We start from the raw sequence: 24,229 nt of genomic DNA, 5'->3' as shown, positions 1-24,229 counted from the left end.
GTTCCTCTGCATTCATCAGTCATCCTAGTTTATATATATGAAGTTTCATCATTAAGAAAATCATCTGTGTGCACTTTTTAAAATTATGCTCACAAGTACATTCCCAATTCCCCTTGTAGCCTTTACCAACTACCATCGACCCTTCCATAAGAACTTTGCTCTTTTGTAATTGTGTATAAAATGACTCTAGTTAAAAAAAACCTGCCATACACAAGTACTCCCACTAAGCCCTCTCAGTGGATTCCTCATGACTGTACATTGTACTCCCTATAGTCAAACAGAGCTCAGATTTGAAAAACTTAGGGCCTCATCCAAGACCATCTGTTTTATCAGGCATTTTATCAAACCCTTTTTAAGCCATTATTTTGAAAGAGAGAATGCAGATGCATTATTAACTTCTGCAGTCTGAGGGGAGAGAAAAACATTTTCTTCTTGACGTGATATAATATACCTATGTGCTTACGCAAGTCGAGCTATTACAAACAGCTTTTAAATATTGTAAATTAAAACTTATCTACAGAATGTGTGAAGCTAAATAAGTTTGAAGAAAAAAAGATGAAACAGTCTTTGTAAGTCAAAGGAAGGTAAGTATTTTTGGGACAGGGCATTGTATATATGTATTTAAAAATATTTTTCTTTACTGCTAATAAAAATTCAGGTTATAAGTTAACATTTTGAGAGAAATGATCTTCAAATAATATATATAAAGCCAGGTACAATCAAAGCCCTACTTATATAGTATGTACTACTTTAGATTGTATAAAGCCAGGAATATATACATATATATACACAGATATACACATATAAAGCCAGGTGTGTGTGTGTGTATATATATATATATCACTTCAAAAAACAAAGTTCAGCAATATTTAGATAAATACTGAAATGAAATGGCAAATGTAATTGACTAAAGAGCAGAAAGTCATAGCAATAGCAGTTCCATACTGTTAAAATTTAAGGAGGTGGAATTTCAGTGTGATATGATAAGAACTAGAAGATTGTTGTTCCATTATGTAAGTTCACTTCCACCTTTGACAAACAGCTGGAAACTTCAGTATCTCGGTTTAGACACAGAACTATATCTTATGTCCAAATTTAACTTGAAATTCTATTTTTCCTTTAGTTTATGTCTCAAATGTGTTTCAGCACAACTGGACCTGAAGCAAAGCTTATAGAAAAGTGGGAAAACGCCTTTTAAGGGGGAAGAGGAACAGAAACTGATACAAGCCTAAGTGACAGTATAACAAAAGACACAAAAGTGGTAACAGATGGCCCTGTGTTAAGATTAAAGATCAAGATTAGACCAAGAAGAGGTTCTTTCGAGGACATTAAGGACCTCAACAGAATCTACAAGAAACGAAGGTAAATAAGGCAGTGATTAAAGCTGAGGAAAAGAAAATAACAAATGTTTCTAGTTCTTGGTATGCTGGCATTAGATCTTCATCACTAGGTGTACAGTAGGCGAAGGGGAGAACTTTTGTGTTCATAGCTAGATGAATAGAGAGGTAAACATAGGTATGTGCACATGTCCCTATGTACTTAGTTCTCACTATGTACCTGGAATACTCTATATACATGTGGCAAAAATTGGAAATCAAGGTAGATGTAACTGCATCATATTTCTAAAACCTGAAGGAGGGAAGGCTTTTTCACCAGGCCACCTGAAAAAGACAGCATAGTTTCTAAGATGTTAAAGTATTTTGAAAGAAATATTTCCTCTCAACTATCTAAACAGTGTTCATCTCTCTCTCAAAGAGATTGTCATCTTCCCCAGAAACAGACTAATCCTGTAGTATGCCGTTCTGAATGTCTTTTCTTCCTCCCTTGATGCTGTTTCTGCAGCCAAAAATGCTGGTTATTCTGGCACTACCGAACTTTCAGATTGCCTTCACTCTCATTTGTATGCTCCCCTTACAAGGAACCAGCAGCCACAGCAGTGAAAACACAGGGCAGCTCCCTAGCTTTTAGCAAAGCAAAGGGGAAACGGCTCTGAATTTACAGAGGCCCCATTCAAGTTGCTTGATGCAAGTCATTAGGGTATCCATTGCTCTTGGAGCAAATTCACAGTTCGCTACTAAGAAATTGAGTAGATGGGGTATGCTTTTGTTTTGAACAAGCAGAATCCTACTCTACAAATACAAATACAAGTTTAATTTAGAACATCCTTTACGGAAAAAAAAATATATATATATAAAAGTCTTATTACAAACAACGTCTCTTCCCACTCTAATATCAACCTTCATATTAACAAATGAGTTTTTACTTCACAGAGATTTTCCTTTTTACATTGTTGTTTCCTGTACCATTTATTGCATTCTTTGATCTTGGCTGTACCTTTAAATCTGTGTCATCTTTCCTAGGCTGTTTAGATAAATGTACTCCAATAACTCTGCAGTTTTTATCTTTTGTAACACAGATAACTATCACACATTCAGCTTGCTGTTCAGTTGTGAACAACCACAAGATTCTATTTTTAAAACTTCATAAAGCCCCAGAGAATAGCTGAAATAACTTAAAGGACATTACTAGTGACTGTCACTAATTGGAAAGGAGGCCTATAAACTTATGTGAACCATCTCTTATGTTTTGCTATTTCAAAAAACAGATTTCAAAGAAAATATCTTTATTTCATAAGGTCTCAGCCATTCAATTATTCTGCACTTCTTGTGCATTTGAATCTCAGTTTGTATTAGCCAGAGTTTTAGTGAAAAATTTGATCTGCCCTGTATTTATACATATTAATTTAAGAGCATTTTGAATTGTAATAATCACTTTGTAGACAGTAATAAAATCTGAGAAAGAGAACTGGTGTACAGCAAGGTAATTTTAAAATAATGAATTATCTGTTAATTTTGATACTTAATGTTATAGAAACCAAAAACCACTGAGGGGGTCAGGATTTTACACCAAGACAAAGCATTGTTGGCTTTACTACCTAAGGTTTTCTAATGTTAGTGCATTTACTGAGTTGTTAAGAATTCAGAAGGAAAACTGAAACAAACCCTAGGTGCTAAGTTATAATTTGGATGATTGTTCTGAATGCAGTTTCCACAGATTCAGAACTTTACACTGAAAATTTATATTCAATATACATTTCCATATATTAAAAAGAATTCAGTGGTTCACAGAAAATCAGTTTATTATTTAATCAATTATGAGCTTTTCTTCTGAGCCTTTTCGAAATATCTCCAGTGAAAGAACAAGTTCAGTAAACTCAAATTATACATAGTTAAGCTCATTTTTTTTCCCCAGTATCATTAACCACACTTTCTTTAGCAAGTGAACAAAAACATGGTGTGAATAGATAAGAGATCACCACTTCCAGTAATTGTTTCTTTTAATAGGGCCAAATATATCAATTTTGATGTAGGTTGTCCTAGATGACTTCTTAGTTTGGAGAATATATCTATGGAAAACCATCAGAAGTATGAGACAGTGCAGGAAGGAAGAAATGCCTCTCATTAGATGAGCCCAATCAATATGCTCAAGATACCTCATAAAGCTACTTTAGTCAGAAATGAATGGAAGAAAGCAGTGAACTGGTTCAGAACACAGCTAGTTAAATAGAGTGAGTCCATTGTAAGGCCAACAAGAATATGGAGGGACACAAGACCTATGAAGAGAGGATGAATATCTTGTTTACTAAAGGTGAGCATCCTCCACTTAGGTACTGATGGACTGCTGCTAGGATCCTGACAAAGTCTTCTCTTTTGAAGGTCAATCAGGCTACTCCCAGCCTGTACCACTGCAGTCACAGCAAGAGAGCAAGATGGTCTTAAACTGAAACATGATTTTACAAAACAGGGGAGGGAAAAGGCATAATTAATGTCAGGACAATTCAGCTCTGGGGCATGGTGGGCAAAGAAACTGTGCAATCTTTGTTCTCGGGGATTTTAATGACTCAGCTAGACAAAGCCCTGAGCAGCCTTGTCTGACTCCATAGCTTATCCTGCTTTGAGACAGAGGTTGGGTTAGAGACCTCCAAAAGTCTCTACAAACTTAATTATTCAGTGTTTCCATGGTTGCAAACACTAGCAATTAATGGTATCTCATATTTAGAGTGATTATAATGAAATTTCATGTTGTTTCTGACAATTTTGAAAGTAAAAGTTTGTACTACTCGCTTCCTTGGAAAGCTGTAAGATTGATCAGCTGTTCCACAGATTTTCCACCTCCTGTCAGCAATTCACTTTTCTGTGCAAGAAGCTGGAAAGCTCTGGAAAAAAAATAGCCTTCCAAGTATCTATCTGTCTGTCCATCTGTTTGATGTACTATGACTTGTCGCTCAGCAATCTACTCTTCACACCATAGTAAGACTCTGAAGTTCCCCTTTTTCTGAGAGTTAATGGGGCTTGAGTGTTTGACACTCTCAAGATCTTCTGAGAACTTCACTCTACCCTTGCTTAAATATACAGAAAGACAATTGGACTAGCAGGTAAAATTACCCTCTTGCCTTGCAGTTTTTCAACTCTGAATCTGTATTTAAGCTTTTTTACACATGCATACACACATACAAAAATGAATTAAATAGGAATTATGTATTTGAATAGACATGTTTTCTTCACTCACCTTGAAATGCCACTGTGGTAATTTGACAGCTTTCAAGAAAGTAACTTGTATCTGGTGTCTACATACTAATTAATACATTTGCCTTTCCCTCCCGTGTTACTGTTTGTTCCTTGGGTTTAACCTTAGACAGTGACTTAGTTAAATGCTATATTGAATTTCACCATTTCCATTTGAACTACCTTTTTGGTAGTTCACTGAAGGGTTTATAGTTATCATGAGTGACCAAAGTACTTGGATGTGTGTACTTAGGTCAGCGTATAGGCCGATACATGTGGAATGTGGGTGAAATCTTTTAAAATAAAACAGCTGCACAAGAAATGGTCAAGCCATTCAAGGCAATATGATAGCTGCTATTAAATCCCACTTTGAGAAACTTCCTTTAGCTTTGATGATTTTTTTTCATCTCAAAAGTTGCTATCAATTTTTCACTGACCTCAGCTCAACCTCAAAAAATCAACCTACCCTCTCGTCTGATCACATTTTTTGTATGTAGTGACAAAAGGAATAAAATAAAAATAATGAATTACATTGAAACTGAAAGTGACAGCAAATTGGGATGATTTGTGTTTTTAAAAACTCCATTAATTTTATTTTTGCAAAACCAGTACCCTGAGGTGGCTCAGATCAGGTTCTCTTTTTGTCTAAAGTTGAGGGAGGTTTGGAAACAGTGTTTGAGTCTTTGTCTATAATGGTAACCAAATGCCCTATCTTAACAAGTGACTGAGAATTAGCATAAAGGTGTTCTCAGGGATTCAGGGCCTGTTGCTGTTGGAATAAAAATTATTTATATGGTGCTCACTCAGTATAGCATCTGAATGATTTGTAATCTTTATTTATGTTAATACTATCTTTATAAGGCATCTTTGTTGTTGTAAGCTCGTATGTTCCCATTCAGATGTGAAATGCAATGAGCAACATGATCTCTGCATCACCTAGAGCTGTCTGCCTCATAGTGGAACCCAGCAGCGCAAGCAAGGAGTAAAGCATCCTTTTCTCTGTGTATGAGGCATCTTGCAATGTGCACAGAGTCACTGTGCCAAACAGAAGATTCTTCCTGGCCCTCACACTAAATGCATCTTGAAATATTGCTTCTCCTCAAAACTTAAGCAACTTGGCCAGTAGAGAGTTCCTATATTTCAGCTTGGGAAATCTGTGCAGCGTATGTGCACTCCACCCCACACTTCAGGAAGCAACACTCCCTGCTGCACATGCAACATTTCATTGCTCTGCATATTCACAGTAAATCTGACTTACAGAGCCTTAAATGTGCGTGCTCCCCATGACTGGGCAGCACATGGGCAGTAGGTCCACTAGCCAACCCCCAGAAGTGTCAGCCTTACTGTGCAAGCATGAAGTGACTTTGTCACACAAGCATAATAAATATGATGCTCTATGAAAGTGTCAGGCTGACTATGAGGGTTCATGCAGTCTTGTGGTTACCACCAGGCTGTGTACAACCCACTCATAGAACAGCGTGAGCAAAGCATCTGACCTGCTACAGAAACCAAACAGTTTGAAATCCTAACAAATGTATAAATGATTCAACAGCTGCCCAAGCTATGTTTCTGAGCTGAAAAAGAGAATTTGCTCAGTAAACCCAGCTGTTTGGCAGTCTTAAATTAGTAGTATAAGAAGGTGCCTCTGGAGCTCTTGGTCTTCTCTCAAACACTGGAAACTGCACCTCTGTCTTCACTCTGGAATAAGCAACTCTACCTCCATCTGCATGGCCCAAACCCTACCACTGGCAGTGAAGGAGTCTGTTTCTTTCATAGCCTGGCTGATATTTTAAGAAAATCTGTGCTTTTATAAAGTTAGTGGAAGGATTGGCAACCAGACCTATGAATACTTACAAACCAAGAATGGCTTTCAGTTTAATAAATACATGGAATACCCAGCGAGGATATATAAGTACCTGTGTTTAGACTTGCCCGGAATGAGACACCTTGCTCAAAATGAAAAAGAATATCTGCAGCAGGACTGGGGCATCTCAAGCTACTAATTTTGCTGTCACATCATGGAAGCAGTAAATGACACATAATTTCCTAACCAAGCTTATCAGCACAGGCAGATGCTTAATGTCCTCCATCTCCAAGGCAGCTGTATGAACACTTTTGGGCCCTGGAGGTACCCTTTCCTGTGACAATTTGTACCAAGGATACACAAAGACTCTGAACCAGTCACAATGGTGTGCTTTTGCCTCTCATTTCTGATTAGGCTCATTTCTGATTAGGCTCATACAGTTAACTCTTGGGATCCTTCTGTCACTCTGTGTTTTGCCCCTTTGATAGCATTAGAGTACATTGTGCACCAGTTGCCCACTGGAGCCTCTATGGTTCTGATGTGTCAGACCATCAAATCCACACAGTCCAATAAATGCAATTGTCCCTTTCCTCCACCTGCTGGAAGCAGGACACCCCTAGTTCTGGTTATTGTATTCATTACTCATCTCACATATATGAAAATTAGAAGGCTCATTGTCAACTTCAGAGATAGGATCAGACCATCTTCTCTGTCTGGAGAACTGCCCACTGGTACCTGGAGCAGCTATTTTCCTGGAAGGACTCTCTCTTGTGATTGTTTTCCCTTGCAACTCACGTACTGGTGCCAGTAGGGCCAAGGTGGGTTTTCAATTCCACTTCCTCATAGACTCTCCATGGTCATGTAGGTAAAGCCACAGGATGGAACGTACTGTGTGCCCACTATATCCTCTCTCTCTAGTGGAGTATCTGAGATACTGGTTTGTACAGGTGGGGAGCAAGACATCTTGTCTTTGAATTGCTGGATCTCTTGGGACAGTTTCTCCACAGCTGAGATACAGGCCTGTAGGGAGGAAGAGGTACTCTCTTCATATTGTCAGAACAGCCACTTCATTCACCACTGGTCTTTTGTTACTTTTCCAGTTCATTCCTGCCAGGGTGCTGGCAGATGATACGGTGCATTTTGTACAGCCCTCCGTGTTGCACACATACATATCACATCATCTGGATCTTGGGAGTGGGTATTATCATCCAAATTAATTCCATGTATCATTTCTACCACAGCTAGTTCCCTCACGTACTGGATATCTTTCTCCATGATAGTCCATTTGTCTGAGTTAAACATCAGGTATTCCTTGAAGGGACATCTTTCCCTCACGGCTGACAAGAGTCACTGCCATAGTGTGAAAGGCTGTGTCCCTTTTAGAATTGCTCTGTCAGTGTCCTTTTCCCTAGAAAGAGATCCCAGATGCTTAGTTTCACTGCCCTCTAAGTCCAGACTACCAGCTCCACTGTCCAAGCACCAGAGCAGCTGTGGCAATGTGCTTGCCTGGGCGATGGCCATAATCTTCGCAAAGCTCACAGCTCACTCAGCATTAGGAGTCAGGCAGTTTCTATCTCTTCTTCTACCTCCTGCCTTTGTGATGGCTCCACTCCATCTTCATCTTCTTCTTCTCTGAATTTATAAGCTTTCCTCTTTGCTAAATGTTCTGACTTTTGTAGACATTTCTCCATCTTGCTTTAAGGGACAACAGATACTGGCATTGGTTGGTTCTCTATTTGAAATGTGGGGCTTGTCACAGGGATTGGAGTGACCACAGGGCTGGTTGTGAGAATTGTGTCACCTGCAGAGCCTATAACAAGGGCTAGAGTAACTGCAGGATCTGTCAAAAAGATCCAAGCAATGGCAGGGCTCATCACAGGAGTTAGAGCCCATTGCAGGTGTTGGAGCAACTGCAAAGATAGTTGCAGGAGCAACCGCAGAGCCCATTGCAATGCTCAAAACAAGTGCATGGCCTGTTGCAGGGACTTGAACTGATGCAGGGTCTATCATAAGAACTGGAGGGTACATTGCATTGTCATCAGATCCAGAAGTATTTTCTTTCCCTTGAAGATGCTGAATAGCATTGAACAGAGCTCATTAGGCATAGACCAGGCCCCAGCATTCTGCAGTGATTTGTGCCCCTTTAGGATTGCCTGCATGGCAGTAGAACTTTTCCAAATATTCTACTAGTTTTCCAGGATTCTGTAGTTGTTTAGAGGTGAAATTCCAAACCACTGGGGGAGCTCATTTCTCTAGGCACCTGCTCACACCACCCCATACCCCCTGCCATTCAGAGCCATCCCACCCCGGGGCAGATCTCTGGGTGATACTATTAATGTTTTTATAATCTTAAACATAACGTGAAAACATTCGCAGCACATAGCAATAGCATCCCACGGATATTCAAAATTCTCAAGCTCTCAAGCCCTGTGGAAAGAAGGAAAGAGAAAGGGAAGCTGAGGAGCCAGGTTCACCAAGATAAAGCAACCACAAGAAATGTTAGATGCTGTTACATGGTTACATCTATAGGAAGTGTCAAGGAAAAGACAGTGCTGCTACTAATGTTTTACTACATTGTATTATTTCTACTGTATTGATTTTCATTTCAGTTCTTAAACAAAATTTTCCAGAAGTTTTCCAGAAACGTGTCATCCCTAACTTTATCACAGTGCTGTGAGCTTTCTGTTACAGGCATCCTCTTGACAAACTTTCTTCTAAGTGTGATGTATATCTGCCACCTCTTTATAAAATCTCTACCAGAGACCTGGAGATGTGGGTTAACTGGAGACAGATTCTGTTCTCAGATACATTCTGTCTCTCTCTGATTTTGGTGGCAGAGCAAAACAAAATGCCTAAAAGCTTTCTGATTAGCATTATTAGTTAATGAGGCACTAGCAGGTGTCTGGAGAGCACCACTCTGATTTGTATGACACTTTCTTTTTCTGATGATCTTCAGTAGAAAGACATCTTATTTGAGATTGTTCTTGTAGCCCTGGAATCCCTCTGAGCCACAAGCAGAAAGAGGACTGGACTCAGTGCCATAGGTTTTGTTTCACATGCTGCTGCAGTGAACCCACCAAGCAGACTTCATTCAGGTTGGCAGGGACTTGAACTGGCAACACAGAAATGAAAGGCTCCATTTTCTATTCATGGTCTCATAAACTTCTAACTCCCACTTGAATTGCTCCACTGGATTCTCACTTTAAGTTCTTCAGCCTTTCTTTTGGTCTTTTCCCTTCACTTTATCCCACTGATTTTGCAGGAGAACATTTTAAATTTCAAGGTCTCCTCCACTGGCAACTTAAGTAGATCAGGCAGTATGAAAATGTTTTACAGCATGCACGTGTTGCGTGCTACAAGGGAGTGCAATTTCTGCCTGAGTCCAAGCTATTAATAATGATTTGTATGGAGACTAACTAACGGAAAAAATATTTAGGAAAAGACTTCTTAGTTCCTATAAGATTGATTCTTTGGTAGGCAACTTTCTTAGCTTATGAAGTAATTTAGAAAGTGCTGTGTTGTAAATTACAAAGTATAGTACATAGCACTCAGGCTAAGGGCAGTTTTGTTATTATGACTGCCTGAGATCTGATAAACTATTATATCTGCCTTTATAAACACTTTATTAAATATCACACTATCACAAACCCAAGAATGTTGTATAAAAGCAACTTGAGCTATTCAACATCCACTTTTTGTCATAAAAAAAGAAATATTCTCTTGATTAGTTTCTATGAAGCATAATAACTGTAAAATAAACAAGATAATCCTTGTGTAAACAGCTCAGGGTACGTGGAGAGCAGAAATGGACAGAGGCACAAAGAACATTCTTGGCTTTAAAGCTTGAAAACAAATATCCGCTTCATTTAATCTAGTTTAATAATAATTTTAATTGTGGTATTTTTAAGTCACTGGAATAAATTAATTAATTAATTAAAAGGATTTCTAGGGATGCTTTGTTTGGTAGTTTGCTTTTACAGCATCTATCCTTCTAGGAAGGATCCCCTGGACAGCAATGAATCTTCATGTTCATGCCTCTCAGATCTATCTCTAGATTTCAACAGGGGAGTTCTGTCTGGCATCTATTGTTCTCTTCTTCATATATCAAAGAGAAAAAGTTTGTCTTCCCTGCCCTCAGAGTAAGAGTCTAACCTCGTGTTCACTGACAACATGCCTCACTTCACATTAGAAAAACAACCAATGTTTCACAGCAATAACTATAGGACTCGTCATTAGCTGTTTCGCTTCTTTAAGTGTTTGCTTGATGTCAGACATAATGAGTGAATTTTACTTTATTTTTCTCATCATTTTAATCCCCAATTTTTAAGACTGTAATGCTTAACATTCCCACAGGAACTCAGTGAAATTTCACCTGGCCAACTGAGAAGGAGACACCTGCCTTCACAAATGCCATCATCCATGAGGATCCCAAAGAAAGCAGAATCAGAAATTTTTCAATAGCTGGGTATGTATATGTACATGTATATGTATCAGAAGAAAGGATGTAAACAATATTAAAACTTAAAGCCTTCTTTTGGTTTATTTATAACTTCATAGCATCCATCCTACAGATAGTAGATCTTCTGTTGACAGCTATGCTGGGAATGTGTAGTGGCAATCAGTATTTAAATGGCTGAAGTCCAAACTAAAGAGTGGGGTATCTTGAAAACACCCCAATGTTTTTATGGGAGAGGGTGGGGGAAGAAAGAGCTGTTAGCTTCTGGTGTAAAAACACTGGATATTTTGAAAGAGTCGGGAAAAAAAGATCTTGTTTAAAATTCTTCTTACAAAATAGTGACATAATTCTGGAATAATATTTAAATCATTCTAATTGCTGGATGTCATAGCTTTTCAGAAAAAAAATACTGTGCAGTTTCAAATTATATCACACATTTTATCACTTCTGATGCTAAACAATTACAGTTGCTGTATTCTTGGAGCTATGTAATATATGATTACGGTAGTCATTTGATAGAAGACGCCACTGATATTATGACAAAACTGAAAACTGTGTGGGGGCCTTTCTTTACCATTTGCTTTACGCCATCGTCAGTGGTTCCTATTATGTCCTGGAATGGGAAACGTAAAGGTAGTTGTAGGAAAAATGTCAGAAAGAGGGAAAACAGTCAGAGAAAAGGCCTGCACCAGTCAAGCCTAGAGGTCTTCCAGCCTACTGGAAAATAACCTGACTTGAGGCTCTTACCTGTAGTCCAAGGGAGGGACCAGTTCCTCCTCACATAGAAAAGTATTTGAACATCTTATGCTTTTTTTTTTTTTTTTCCTAAAACGTGCATAGGAATCAAGGTTTTTTACTTAGTTTACACTAATGCTATCTTTCATCTAAGTTTCCATTTAAACACCATTTCTGAAACCCTCAAATTTAGCCAGTGGCAGATTTACGAGGAGTCAGTGTGAGAAAAGAATGTCCATTATTCACTTCTGGGTAGCACCATACGCACTCCTATGAACATTGTGCTTTCTTAGTCATGCACCACATCTGCATGGATTAGGGCAGTGTCCTCCCATGGATTATCTCCTTTTTTTTTTTTTTTTTTTTTCAGTTCCCTTACCAGTAGGATTGATGCAATGTTTGCAACTTTTATTTATTATTATTTTTTAGAGATATCCCAACAGGCAAAGGTAACAAAATGTTTCGTGGACATACCACAGCATTCAGTGCAACTCCACAGTCTGCACTTATTATTAGCCAAGAGTGTAGAGGCATACCTATAGCACAGCAATAAATGTGTTATTGTGGTAGTTAGTAAATTTATCTGCTCATTCTTTAACAGGAATACAGAGTTTATCCTCAGCACAAGGGAAGCTAACAAAAATATTCAAGTTTTTCCAAATGATTTTAACAGGAAAGCAAAAGGGAGGAAATTTCTCTCTGATTTTGCTGAGGAGTTTCTAGCCCAGGGTGCCTCTAATTGGGATGAGATGAGAGCATTTGAAATGCAGACTGCCAGGGCTCTGCTCAGCACTCTCCCCAGTCACAAAGCTGCATTGGAGAGCTGATAACAGACAAAGATCTAAAAGCCTATCCCAAGCACAAGCACATCGCTCTGGGAGCTGTCCTGGAGATACCAGGGTGAAACTTTGCCCAGTATGCATGGCCAAATGGTCACAGAGCAGCAACAAGATAGGAACTCCATTACCTACAAAGGGATTAGGAACGTGCTCCCAGATGAAAGCTTTCATCCTTTGTTGTTGTTGTTGTTGTTTGTTTGAACAACAAAAACGGTAAGGGAAGCATTGTTCCCTTTGCTACTGTGCAAAATCTTGCGATGGCTGCTTAGAATCACACTTTGTTTCATGAGTAGTTGAATTTACCGTGGGAGTAGAGAAGCATTTAGATCCAGAAAATCTGCATTCCTCAAAGCAGATGTTTTTAATTTTAATAACATCAGCCTGTAGAAATGAAGATCTGAAATATTCTGGTTGCTGTGTGCATGTTGCCATTTAGGAGCAACACTTTCTTGTTGGGTTAGCAGAAAGATCCAGGAGTCACCAGGAGAAATAATCTACTGATAACTCAGCTACCAAGAATTGTGCTGTTTTTTTTTTTTTTCCCCCCTTTGAAAGCCACTTAAAAATGCTCTCCTGTGCAGAAGAATGTCATTTTATGCACTGTAGATATGCTGTGCTGTAGACCCATAGATCCCTACTTTGAAAATTGCACATGTAAAATTGTTTGCGGTGTGTGCCTTTACTTTTTCCACACATGCAGCCCAGATGTGAGCATGCACATATCACATGAAATGGGCATGCACAGTTTTTACAAGTTAGGACATATCTTTAGGAACAGTATGCTCATGGAGTCAGCGGGCTCCACTGCACACAGGGCAGAGCCCCTGGCCTCCAGCTCACTGAGCATAACCGTGCATACAGGGCTCAGTCTTCCCTCTATTCTGCCAGTGCTGCCAGTGTTGTGCAGACTAGCACAGAGGTCCTTGAAGTGGCTGTAAAACAGCGCTTGCAGTGCACCGGTGCAATAGAGATCAGCCCAGGACAGCTTCCCAGTAGGAAACGGAGCACAATCGGTCTGTGTTGTGCTCTGCCCTCCTATATGAGTCTGGTGAACATATTGGAGCGAGCTCAAGAACATCCCGACCATTTCCTTTAGCAGTAGGCACGTGCAAAAGTTGAATTCGTGCAAATAGGTTCCCCTCTCCCAAACAATCCTGCAGCCTTAATCAGGACAATTCACTCTGACGAGAAGGACTGTGTCTGTCAGTGTGGGTCATCTTTCTTTTTTCCACCATTACATTTTGTAGGTGTTATTCCACACATGGTTAGGATTGATGTATCAGATCCATAGATTGTTCCACAACATTTCTCAAGAAAACTAAGGTTCTGAAATCGTTTGCCTGATCCACTGAAAAGAAGTTTGTGAAACTGTGAGACAATACGTGAAGATATTTTATTTGAGCCCACACTTCTAAGTCACAACCAGGCAACAAACCACCAGACCTAGCAGCTATTCCTTGCTCTCTGGGTGACCTAAATTGGGGTTTGGGTGACAAGAGTAAGCCTGACAATAGAATTCGATAGTAAGAAAGAACCAAAACAAGCCATGAGGACAGAGAAAAATATTCCTACTGCCTGAGAAGCTGACTTGCTAGCATTTAATAAAACGGCTTTAGGGCATATAAATGCCATTTTACAGTGGAACACGACTCTGAAAAAATATATTCTCTGTAAGGCAGATTTTTAAAGGTACTGAGAGCAGAGAGCTGTGTATTTTGGTTTCCAAACATATCCAGGGTTTAAATCATCAAAGAGGTTTCCGTGCTGAACCTGCACATATTTCAAGGAGCTTTGGACTCCTCGCCACTCTGAAATCCTCCCCCTGATCTAGCCATCCTTATTTTAGCACGTGAATCTCTCTATAAACCTGGCCCTGTGAAACTAGAGCTGTGTTTTAGCTCCACGGGTGGATAAACGATCTCAAACGTTTACCGTTTGGGAGCAACCAGACAGAAAGTAACTGTATGTGTTCAGCAGGAGAGGGACGGCAGAGCGTTCACTTCTGCCTTAAAGTTCTGCATGTCAGTAAAGCAGGGAAGGGCACCGCAGTGGCACCGTAAATGATCAGATTGTGTCCTCGCAGCGCTCACACGGAGCTCTTGTGCCTGTGGAAGTCGAGGGGGGCTGACTCTGGGCTGGGGACACACAGTCGGGTGTCCCCGTTTTGAAGCCGGGTGGCGGAAACGGGGTTCTTCTCTGCGTAAGCATCTGTAGATGTACCTGTAAAACGGCTGAGCGGTAAAACCGTGGAATCCTTGTGGTTTTGCTGCTAGATAGGATCCATAAAAAGAGATTTATTGTCATATTTCCCTTTTGTGTTGTACGGTTCTCCTCCGCCATAAAATATTCTCGTCAGTTTATAGCCAAGCGAATATAGCAGCTTAGTTCCTAAGCGCCAAAGTTCCCCTCTGCTACACGCGGGCTTCAGCCGTAATTGAATTAGCGCCGATTTTTGTTGTCGCTGCGAGCGGGCGGCTGCCCCAGGCTGCGGGAGGGGCTTCTCGGGGCCCGCGGCTTTGCTCAGGGACCGCCACGGACCCGGACTCGCCCATGAGTCTGCAGGAACCCGTCCAAGAGCGGTTTTAACTTTTATTCTTCCTGCAGCAGATTTAAAGCGGCTTTGTACAACAGTCAAACAAGAATAAGCAGCTGTGGAAAATATAACAAATCATAACAGCGGTTTAGCAGAGAGCGGGAGAGAGAAGCCCACAAAGCAAAAGCGACGGCCCTCAGAGCCGGGCGGGGGCAGCCCTCGAGACGGGGCTGCGGGGGGAATCCCGCGGGCTGGGAGCTGCAGATCTCGGGCAGAGCTGGGCGCGGGGCGATGCTGCTCTCTGGTTTTTGTTTATTCCCCTCCAGCCGCCCTCGGGACCGCTCGCTGGGTGGGAGAGGTGTCGGCAGCGGGGGGCAATGGAAGCCGGCCCCAGCGGGCAGGTAGCCACCGGCCCGGCCGTAATTACAAAGCAAACAAGGGTGAAATATTGGAGCGGCCTCTCCCCTGACAAGATCTGCGCTTTTTGCCGCCAATTTGTTTGTGGAGCTCTATTTAAAGGCGCTTGATTGAGGAAATGTTGAAAATAGCAGTTAGGGTTTCCCTAATGAGACCTCTAGAGGAAAGCAGTGGCATTCAGGGGGCTCGAGGAGGAGGAGGAGGGGGCAGCGCTTAACACTTTCCAGCCACCCCCAGGCCTCGGGGCTCCTCCGTGCTGGGGGAGCCGCGAGAAGACGAGGGGACAGCGGTGCCGGTCTCCTGCCCGGCCTCTCGCACCCCCTCGACTATCCTCGGGCAGCGGAGGAGCCGGAGCAGGGCCGGTGCCGGTCTCCAGCGTGCGCCCCGTCGGGGCTCTGCCTCCCTGAGCCCCTCTCGTTACCGAGCCAGGTCCTTGCCGCGGCACCGCGTTTCGTGGCAGCCGATCGCGGGCGGGCAGACGGAGAAACGGAGGTCTTTGGAAATGTTGAAACGGCAGAGAATGTAGTGAGCCAGCAACGAGGTTTGTCACTGATATGCTCCGCGCTGGGGCCTTGTGGCACTCTTTTCCATGTATTCATTGCTTCCTTTTTCCTCTCTGGACGAGCCTGCCCCGGCACTGATACTCGCAGCCTCACGTACACTTACATGCTCAATTAGCGCTGTCTGAACGCCATATTAAATACAAACGAGATCTTTGGTAAAAAGCACGTCGATAGTATTTTGAAAGGTGCTAATGCCCTAAGGGAACGTGGATTTCAGCCCATGTTCAGGCTTCTTCCTCGAGTACTAACATTTGAGCGACATTGAAACCCGCTCTCGCCCCATTTTATAATGGAGCTCCGGTTCCGAAACCGGGGGATCGTTACAGACCCTCCCCTCCCGTAGCCCCCAGCCGTTGCCCGGGCCCGCCCGGCTCCGTCCAACGCTCCGCGCTCTATGCGCACCGCAGCGCGGTGTTCCCCGCAGAGAGACGGACCTGGAGCGAGATCAAAATAACCTCCTAAGGAGCACCTAATAAAAAGGGGGCATTGTCTTTTCCGAAAGGGGAAAAAAAAAAAAAAAAGGCAGAAAAACAAAGTGTTGACTTCGTAAAATATGTTCTGCGCGGTGATGTCAAATATTTATTTTTGTTGTCGCATTTACACCCAAGGCTTTGGCCGCGGCTCGGTTTCCCTGCAGGTCTCGGGAGGTAAATGACACGCGGCTCTTTCCGTTACTTTCCCGAAGAGAAAAGGCTTTTTTTTTTTTTATTTTTCCCTTTTTTTTTTTTTTTTTTTTGCCGGCTAACGCGAAGCAAAGGGGCGTTTTACACACCCGCGGATCGGCCGTAGTGTCGTCAGAGCGCGTTACAGCGCGGTCGCGCGTTTCCAGTAAAGCCTCCTGCCCTCTGTTTATAATATGCCATTTCTGTTTGTAATTATTTTTATTTTAATTTTATGTCATTTTTAACAGAAGCCAGACCGATTTCCCCCATGCTTTGTACACAATGCTCTCTTTCTCGATAAGATGTTCCTTCCTATCTTTTCGATTTTTCTTTTTAAAATGTTTATAATTCCCCACGAGCAATTCTCCGTTATTTCTCTCTTGCGTTTTAAGGACTTGTTCCTGTCTTGCTTTATTTGTTTGTATGAAATTTAGTTTGAAAGGAGATCAGAGAGAGCAGGAGGAGTTTGTAATAAGAGAATGACCAAGTGACCTAAAGGCTGATTATATGTCATTATCTGGAGACTCGGTGTATCCAAATTATCCAAAAAGACCTCACTCGGGCAGATCAATTACACCGAGATACGCGCCGAGGCCCCGCGCTCCGCTGCCCCCGACAAGTGCGGGGCCGACGCTGCAGCCGCACCTCCCGCAGCCCGAACGCTGCCCGCCGTTGCCATGAAGGCACACGATAACGGGGCACCGGGCACACAGCTCGGGCTGCGGGGAGGGGGACGCTGAGGGGATTTCCCACCCTCCGGAGGGACTTATTTTAAACCAGACTTGGTTGCCTTTGATGTGTTGAACGCTACTTAAAGCCCTGCCTTGTCCGGTGGGGTCTTTCCTCGATAACAATAGGAGCGTTGAGCTTTGTTAAACCACAAAAGATGCCAACCCAACCCCTCCAGTGTGTGAACTTCGGATGCTGAAGGAGAAATCAGTAATAAAAAATTGGCACCCGCGAGCGAGTTCACCAGCGCCGGGCTCAGGAGCGGCTTCAGGATGCTCTTTCCCAGGAATGCAAACAACATTACATGGAAAAATGTGTGCGTGTCTGTAGGCATCCGTGTGCGTGATAATACACGGGGGTGTTCAGGAGACTGGCAACCAAGGAACAGAGAAACACAGTGTGCGCTCACAGCAGCATTTCATACAGCCTTTATTATCGTCCTTCTGACAAAGAAGGGCTCTTGGTTTGAGTTCATTGCATTTTTCTTTTCTTTCTGTGATTTCTTTCTGAATGCAACTCTGGATCCTCAGTCACAAATATCAGCAACCCTCGAATAATTGCTCACACATGCAGTAGGAAAATGCACACGGTCCCGTGCTTACCGCCAATCATTGCAACCTGCACAGTGCTCACTGTCCTCGTTCCTGCTTTTTTGTTTTGTGTATGTCCTTTCCTTTTCTTTTCTTTTTTTTTTTTCTTTTTCTTTTCTTTTTTTTTTTTTTTTTTTTTTTTTAATACACTGAGTAGGTCATCATGTCTGAAATATGTGGACGTTTGTTTCCCATAGCAGTAACGTAAAGCAGGGTTCTTCCACTTTCAAGGGCAACAATTAGTTCGGGCCTGGTGGGCCCAATTCTGCCCTCTGCCCCAGACGCTGAAATCGAGGTTGCCTGAGTGTAACTGCGGGCATAAGTAGGCCCATTAGGCACAAGTCCTTTTCATTAACCCACGCTGACAGGTTGACCTTCAAATGATATTTCTCCGGTGCCTCTTTATAGAAGTCCACTTTCCTGAGGCTTTGTGGTCTTTCACGAACTCCTGAGTGGAGTCTCGGAGGAAGGAAGTGCCGCTGGGGCGCGGGGCACCGCAGTGTCCCCAAACCCATCCAAGGATTACACCCTTCTCCCATTCCCTCACTGCCGGTCAGTGACATCACGCATGCTATAAATCCAAAACCTACTTCGAGCCGTGCAGCAGGCGGCCGAGAGATGTGGTAGGCAGAAAACCAGAGGAAAAGAGAGCCGGGGGTGGAGACGGCAGAGCCAGGGTGCCCTTGGGGTGCTGGGGGGTTCCTTGGGTTAGTGAAGCTGCAAAGTGAATGAAGGAGGGGCCATTCGCTGCCGCCTGGAGCGGGACGGGACACTGCACCCAGTAACGCTGCGGGGCCCCAGGCATCTCCGCATCCCCCGAAACGGGGGATTGTTCTGCTGTCCTCGGAGAGTCACCCCCAGATAAGTGCGTAAAGACAGAAAAAGCCCGAGGTGAAGAGGAGGGAAAAGCAGCATCGGCGCGGTCGCCACCAAAAGTTCTTAATTGTGGCGAGCTCAGAAAGTGTTGTCTGGCAGCAGAGATCTCCGCCTGACGTGCAACCTTTTTTTTTCCCCTGGCGGGGAAAAAAATGGCATATGTGGAGAGCCTTTTCTTTTCTTTTTTTTTTTTTTTTAACTTTTTTTTTTAAAAACTTTTTTTTTTCCTTTTCTAAGAGACTGATTTGTAAGTGGGGGGAAAAAAAAAAATCAAATCAATAAATGGGAGATGGGAAAAACTTGTCAGCTGCCCCTGAGCCTTGTCCTGTGAACGTTATGTAGAGCTGTGGCGGCTTCAGCCGAAGAGCAAAGCACAGCCCGAGCGGCGAGGAGTTGGGGGAGGACACAGAGGAGGCATTCGCACTAAAACTCACTTTATAAAATGCATAAGCAATCTCTGGGGGATAGGAGGAAAATTATATGTATGGTCCTGCTGGGTGCTTTAGCGAGAGAGCCCCACTCTCCAAAGCTAATTAAGCAATAACGATTCGAGCTTCGAGACCGGTGTTCTGAGCCATATATCCCGGATCCTTTTTCTCTGTCTCACGATCTCCCTTCCCTTCATCGCAGGGGATGTTATCGAATTCACCGCAGTGCCGCGGACGCTGCCGCAGTTTCGGTCCAGCCCGTGGTGTGTCAGAAAGCTCCTACACGAATGAGAAGAGTGCAAAGGAGCATGTCTCCATCCTCAGCCCATGCATTCTCCCAGCCTCCGCACCGAGGAAAGGGAAAGCACCGCGGCCGAACGCAGCCGGAGGAGCGCCATGTGCCAGCCGTCGCTGCAGGCGCTGTGCCGGTGGCCTCCGCGGGGCTCTACGGGCACGGGGTGCCCGCGGCCTCGCTGCAGTCTAAAAATTTGCACCGGAGATACGTTATTTCCTTAGGACAGTACAACATATGTGCGCATACATAGAGATTTATCAGTCGTTTTAGTGCAAGCATGCGTTCGTATGACCGAACGTGTATTTACATACGTTCTACGTCTGGACTGGCTTTGCCTTTTCGTGGCGTACAGCAGACGCACACACGGATATACACTCACACGCACGCACGGTGTGAGTGCCCCGTCGCACTGTCCCGTTGCACTGTCCCCAGAGACTGCACACCACTCTCCCCTTCCCTCTGGAGCCTGGCATCACCCGCTCTGCTCCCCAGCTGTGCCCGCCGAGCCCACCACTCCTGCAGCCCCGCAGCCCCCCTGCGCGGCCGAGTTGAACCCCGGGCTCAGCGCTGCTCCTTCCCTCCGGCGCCGGGCCCGCTCCCCCCTGCTCTTCCCCAGTGCTTTCCTCAGGCATCCCCGCAGCCTCCGCCCCGAGAGCTCCGAGTTCCCGCAGAAGAAGGACCCGCCGCTCCGCCGCCGCCTCTGCAACTCTTCCGTCTCTATCTTTCTCTTTCTTTAATTTACGACCTCTCGGCTCCTGTTGACACACTTTTCCACACTGCCTACAGTGCGGGGTCGCATTGTAATATACGCCGAATGAGCTCAGCCGTCGGGCAGTGCGCAGGAGGGTGGGGATTTGGTATTTCCCCACAGTTGAGCGATGCTCGGCTCCGTCTGAGGATAACAGCAGTCGGCCTCATCTCTCAGCTCTCCGCGGGTCGCAGCCTGGGGTCCGCTTTCCTTCCCTCAAAGTCAAACACCTGGAACTGTGCTTCCCACGGGCTCTGTTCTTTTTTGCCGCAGAGCGGGAATGCGGAGAAAAGTGTCTGTATTTGTCGCTAAAGGAGAGGAGGCAGGCTCTGAATACGCTGTAAGGAAGATTCTGTGACTTACCGCCGAGCCCAGTTAAACAAATACGGAGCTGACGTCTGGAACCGCATCGCGCCAGGACCGCTGCTCGAGGTGCCGGCGCAGTCGCGGGCCGGGGGACACCGCTCGGAGCCTGGTTCAGTGACGGTGCCTCGGAGCCGCTCTGGCTGAAAGCCCCATCCCGACTGAGCCCGAGACCCGCGCTCCGTTCTCCCGGTTCGCGATGCGGTCCTCCCTCATTCCCTTTGTGCGCGTTACGCGGCGCTAAGCGCACGGGCGCGGTGTTGCCCATCGCGGTCGGGCCGTCCGCAGTGCCCTCGGAAGCCGCTTCTACGTGATCCTCTATGGAGCGGCACGAAGCGCTCCGTGAACGCCACGATCGCAACGATTTTTGCAAAGAAACCTCCCGCATCCATACTGTACCTGGCTCGGGACTGTCCGATATTTAAGTTTTAATGATTTTGTTGCTATTTTTTTTTTTAAACGAAGATTTTACAGTAAGGCATCTGCTAAACACTTGCATTAACCTCTGCCTCCATGATAATTCCCCCCACACCCCCCCTCGTTTTAATTACGCTCTGGATGCGGAGGAGCAGCCAATCCCGGCCGAGGAGCGGGGCAATTAGCAGGGCCGACATCAAAAAGTTTTATTGCGGAGCCCCGCGGACTCCGCCCCCGCCGCCAGCCATTGGCGGTCGCCGCCTCTGACGCCATATATTAACCCGAGCGGCCCTAAACATGTAGCTGTCCATGGAGGTCGGCCCGGGGAGCCCTGCCAGTGCCCCGGGCCGCGCCGAGCCCCGCCGCCACCGCCCCCCCCGATGTCCCAGCGGAGCGCTGAGCGTTGAGCTGCGCGGCGCGGAGAGGCGTCGACCGCGGCCCCCGAGCGCAGGGGAGAGGGCAGCGGCGAGCGGCCGCGGGCCGGGGCGTATGGAAGGGGGCCGCGTGTAAGTACCACCCGGCCGGGCCGCCGCGGACTTGAGAGCGAGAGCACAGGGAAGCAAGAGGCGAGGAAGAGCCCGGGCTGGGAAGCCGAGCCCATTTGTTTGGTCGACTGCTCTCCGCAGCGCTTTTTTTTCTTTTTTTTTTTCTTTTTTTTTTTTTTTCTTTTTCCTCTCTCTCGCGCGTGTGTGCGCGCTTCCTCGAAGACCCAGCCCCGGGCGAGGAGGAGGAGGAGGAGAAGGAGGTGGAGGCACAACGCATGAGCGGCGGCGGCGGCGCCTGGGGAGGGGGGATCGCTCGGGCACCCGTGGGGACTCCGCAGCAGCGCCCCATGGAGCGGCACTGAGGGCCGAGCGGTGCCGCCGGCGCGGCGGGCTGGGGCGGGCGGCGGGAGAGCTTCGTTCGGGGCCGGGGGCGGGCCGGGGCGCGCGAGGCAGCGGCGATGAGTCTGGTGGGAGGTTTCCCCCACCACCCGGTGGTGCACCATGAGGGTTACCCCTTCGCCGCCGCCGCTGCCGCCGCCGCCGCCGCCACCCGCTGCGGCCACGAGGAGAACCCCTACTTCCACGGCTGGCTTATCAGCAGCCACCCGGAGATGTCCCCCCCCGACTACAGCATGGCTCTGTCCTACAGCCCCGAGTACGCCAACGGGGCGCCGGGCATGGACCACTCCCATTACGGGGGGGTGCCGCCCGGGAGCGGCCCGCCCGGGCTCGGGGGGCCCCGGCCGGTGAAGCGCAGGGGCACGGCGAACCGCAAGGAGCGGCGCAGGACTCAGAGCATCAACAGCGCCTTCGCGGAGCTGCGCGAGTGCATCCCCAACGTGCCCGCCGACACCAAGCTCTCCAAGATCAAAACTCTCCGCCTGGCCACCAGCTACATCGCCTACCTCATGGACCTGCTGGCCAAGGACGACCAGAACGGGGAGGCGGAGGCTTTCAAGGCAGAGATCAAGAAGACGGACGTGAAGGAGGAGAAGAGGAAGAAGGAGCTGGTCAGTGCCGCGGGACGGGGCGGGAGGGGTTCGTTGTAGGCAGCGGCGGGAGCCGGGGTTCGCCGAGGGGACGGGGACGCGGTGACCGCGGAGCCGTTCGGCCCGGCCGCGCCTTCGCGCCGGAGCTGCCCCGCGACCTTCAGCGGGAGGCCCCGCTTCTCCCAGCCCCGCTTCGCGCAGGGCCTCACGGAGCGCTCGGGCCGCGTTTCGGCAGCTGCCGTTGCGTCGCAGGCCCGCGGCTCCGCCCGTGCGGCGCGGTCCCGGAGCCCCGAGGGCCCCCGAGCGGCGCGCCCCGAGCTCTCATCCCGCAGAGAGGCCGCCCCGCGAGCAGTGCTCCGTCCCCGCGACGCGGAGGCCCCGGGCCGAGCGGCGTTTGCTCGCGGCTTTCCTCTAGGGCCGCGGTCGGGGCGAGCCAGGAAGTCAGGAATCTGCCTAACCTCGTTTCTCCTCTCTCCGCTTTGTTTCTCTCTCTCTTTCCCTTCGCATCCTGTCTCCTCAGAATGAAATCTTGAAAAGCACAGTTAGCAGCAGCGATAAGAAAACCAAAGGGCGGACAGGCTGGCCGCAGCACGTCTGGGCGCTGGAGCTCAAGCAGTGAGCGCGGCGGGGGCCCCGCTCGGCGCTCCCCGAGGACTCTCGCGTTCGGAACCATCCCGCTTATTTATGTGCAATTTCTCCCCCACCCCCCTAAAATGTGGATATTTGAAGGAGAGGGAAAAAGCATTCCATAGATGGCTATGAAGAGGAAACTCCGTCTTGGTAAGGGATAATAACGTCTCTAATAGTTCCGTGAATGTTATTTGCTCTGTATAAAACCCACGGGGAAAGCAGAACCGTAGAGAAGGAAAAAAAAAAAAAAATATCCCTCCCTGGCATTAGTGTGTATGTGAAGTGTATCTTTAATACTTGGCCGTTTGGATATAAATATTCCTGGGATTATAAAGTTCTATTTCAACAGAAGCAGTTGCACCCGCGTTCGGTCGGCTCCGTATTTCGTGTCGTGATTTTGTTGTGGTTGTTCGGTATTCTGAGATGTTTTCAGCAGTTATTGGTTATGTGCACTTCCGTCCGTAAGGGAAAAAGTGGAATCTAATTAATATTGAAGGTGTAAGCGTTGTAAGTACTCAATAAACCACTGTGTGTGTTTTTTTACAAAAAAAAAAAAAAAGAAGGGGGGGGGAAAGAAACCCAAATCTTTTTATGTTTTATACCTCAAAATGTTTTGAATAACAGCGTTGTTTATGGCTTTTTTTCATAATATTTAAAATATTCGGAAGTAAACTAAATTATAAAGATGGCTCCGAGGTTCGTTTTTAACCCAGTGCCCGAGTGAGAGGAGGGGATGAGGGACGGCTCCCCCCGCCTTGTGCCTGCAGTGTTCTCCGGGCGAGGGCTGCGGGGCGGGGGTTTTTGGCTCTGCTTTGGGCTCTGCTGGCCCAGGTAGTTCCATACCGAACAGGGAAGAGGGAATGGGGCCGGAGGTCTGTGCGGATGGGGAGCAGGACGGCAGGTTTACAGTTTACTGCGGTGAGCTTAGTATTATTTAACTTAGTGGTTCCCAAAGCTTTCACGAATTACATAGTTTTGTTTTGTTTTTTTTTTTTTTTCCAGCCCCTTCCACCTCTTCCGTGATAAACCTCGGCTCGGTATCGCCGCGCCCTCTAAACCCGTGCTGGCTCTCTCTGCAGGTCCGTGGCCGTGTGCCCGCCCGCCC

The 24,229-nt window shown here is 46.1% G+C and overlaps 1 protein-coding gene across 1 annotated transcript; it reads left to right on the top strand.

Annotated features, from left to right (window-relative positions):
* The first annotated feature begins 21,605 nt into the window (after positions 1-21,605).
* HAND2 (heart and neural crest derivatives expressed 2) lies at positions 21,606-23,812 on the top strand. Its single transcript, XM_031607514.2, has 2 exons — positions 21,606-22,515; positions 23,015-23,812. The coding sequence occupies exons 1-2, from the start codon at positions 21,964-21,966 to the stop codon at positions 23,111-23,113; spliced, it is 651 nt and encodes a 216-aa protein (XP_031463374.1). The 5' UTR covers positions 21,606-21,963; the 3' UTR covers positions 23,114-23,812.
* The last annotated feature ends 417 nt before the right edge of the window (positions 23,813-24,229 follow it).

Source organism: Phasianus colchicus, chromosome 4 (assembly GCF_987193195.1).
Source record: "Phasianus colchicus chromosome 4, bPhaCol1.hap1.1, whole genome shotgun sequence".
In the NCBI taxonomy this organism is placed as follows: Eukaryota; Metazoa; Chordata; class Aves; order Galliformes; family Phasianidae; genus Phasianus; species Phasianus colchicus.
This window is presented reverse-complemented; position numbering and strand designations above follow the sequence as displayed.

Bases quoted from the DNA above. Each gene is read 5' to 3' on its own strand.
- HAND2 (XM_031607514.2), top strand. From the start codon at position 21,964: ATGAGTCTGGTGGGAGGTTTCCCCCACCACCCGGTGGTGCACCATGAG. The intron at 22,516-23,014 runs GTCAGTGCCGCG...CTGTCTCCTCAG, and splicing joins AGAAGAGGAAGAAGGAGCTG to AATGAAATCTTGAAAAGCAC.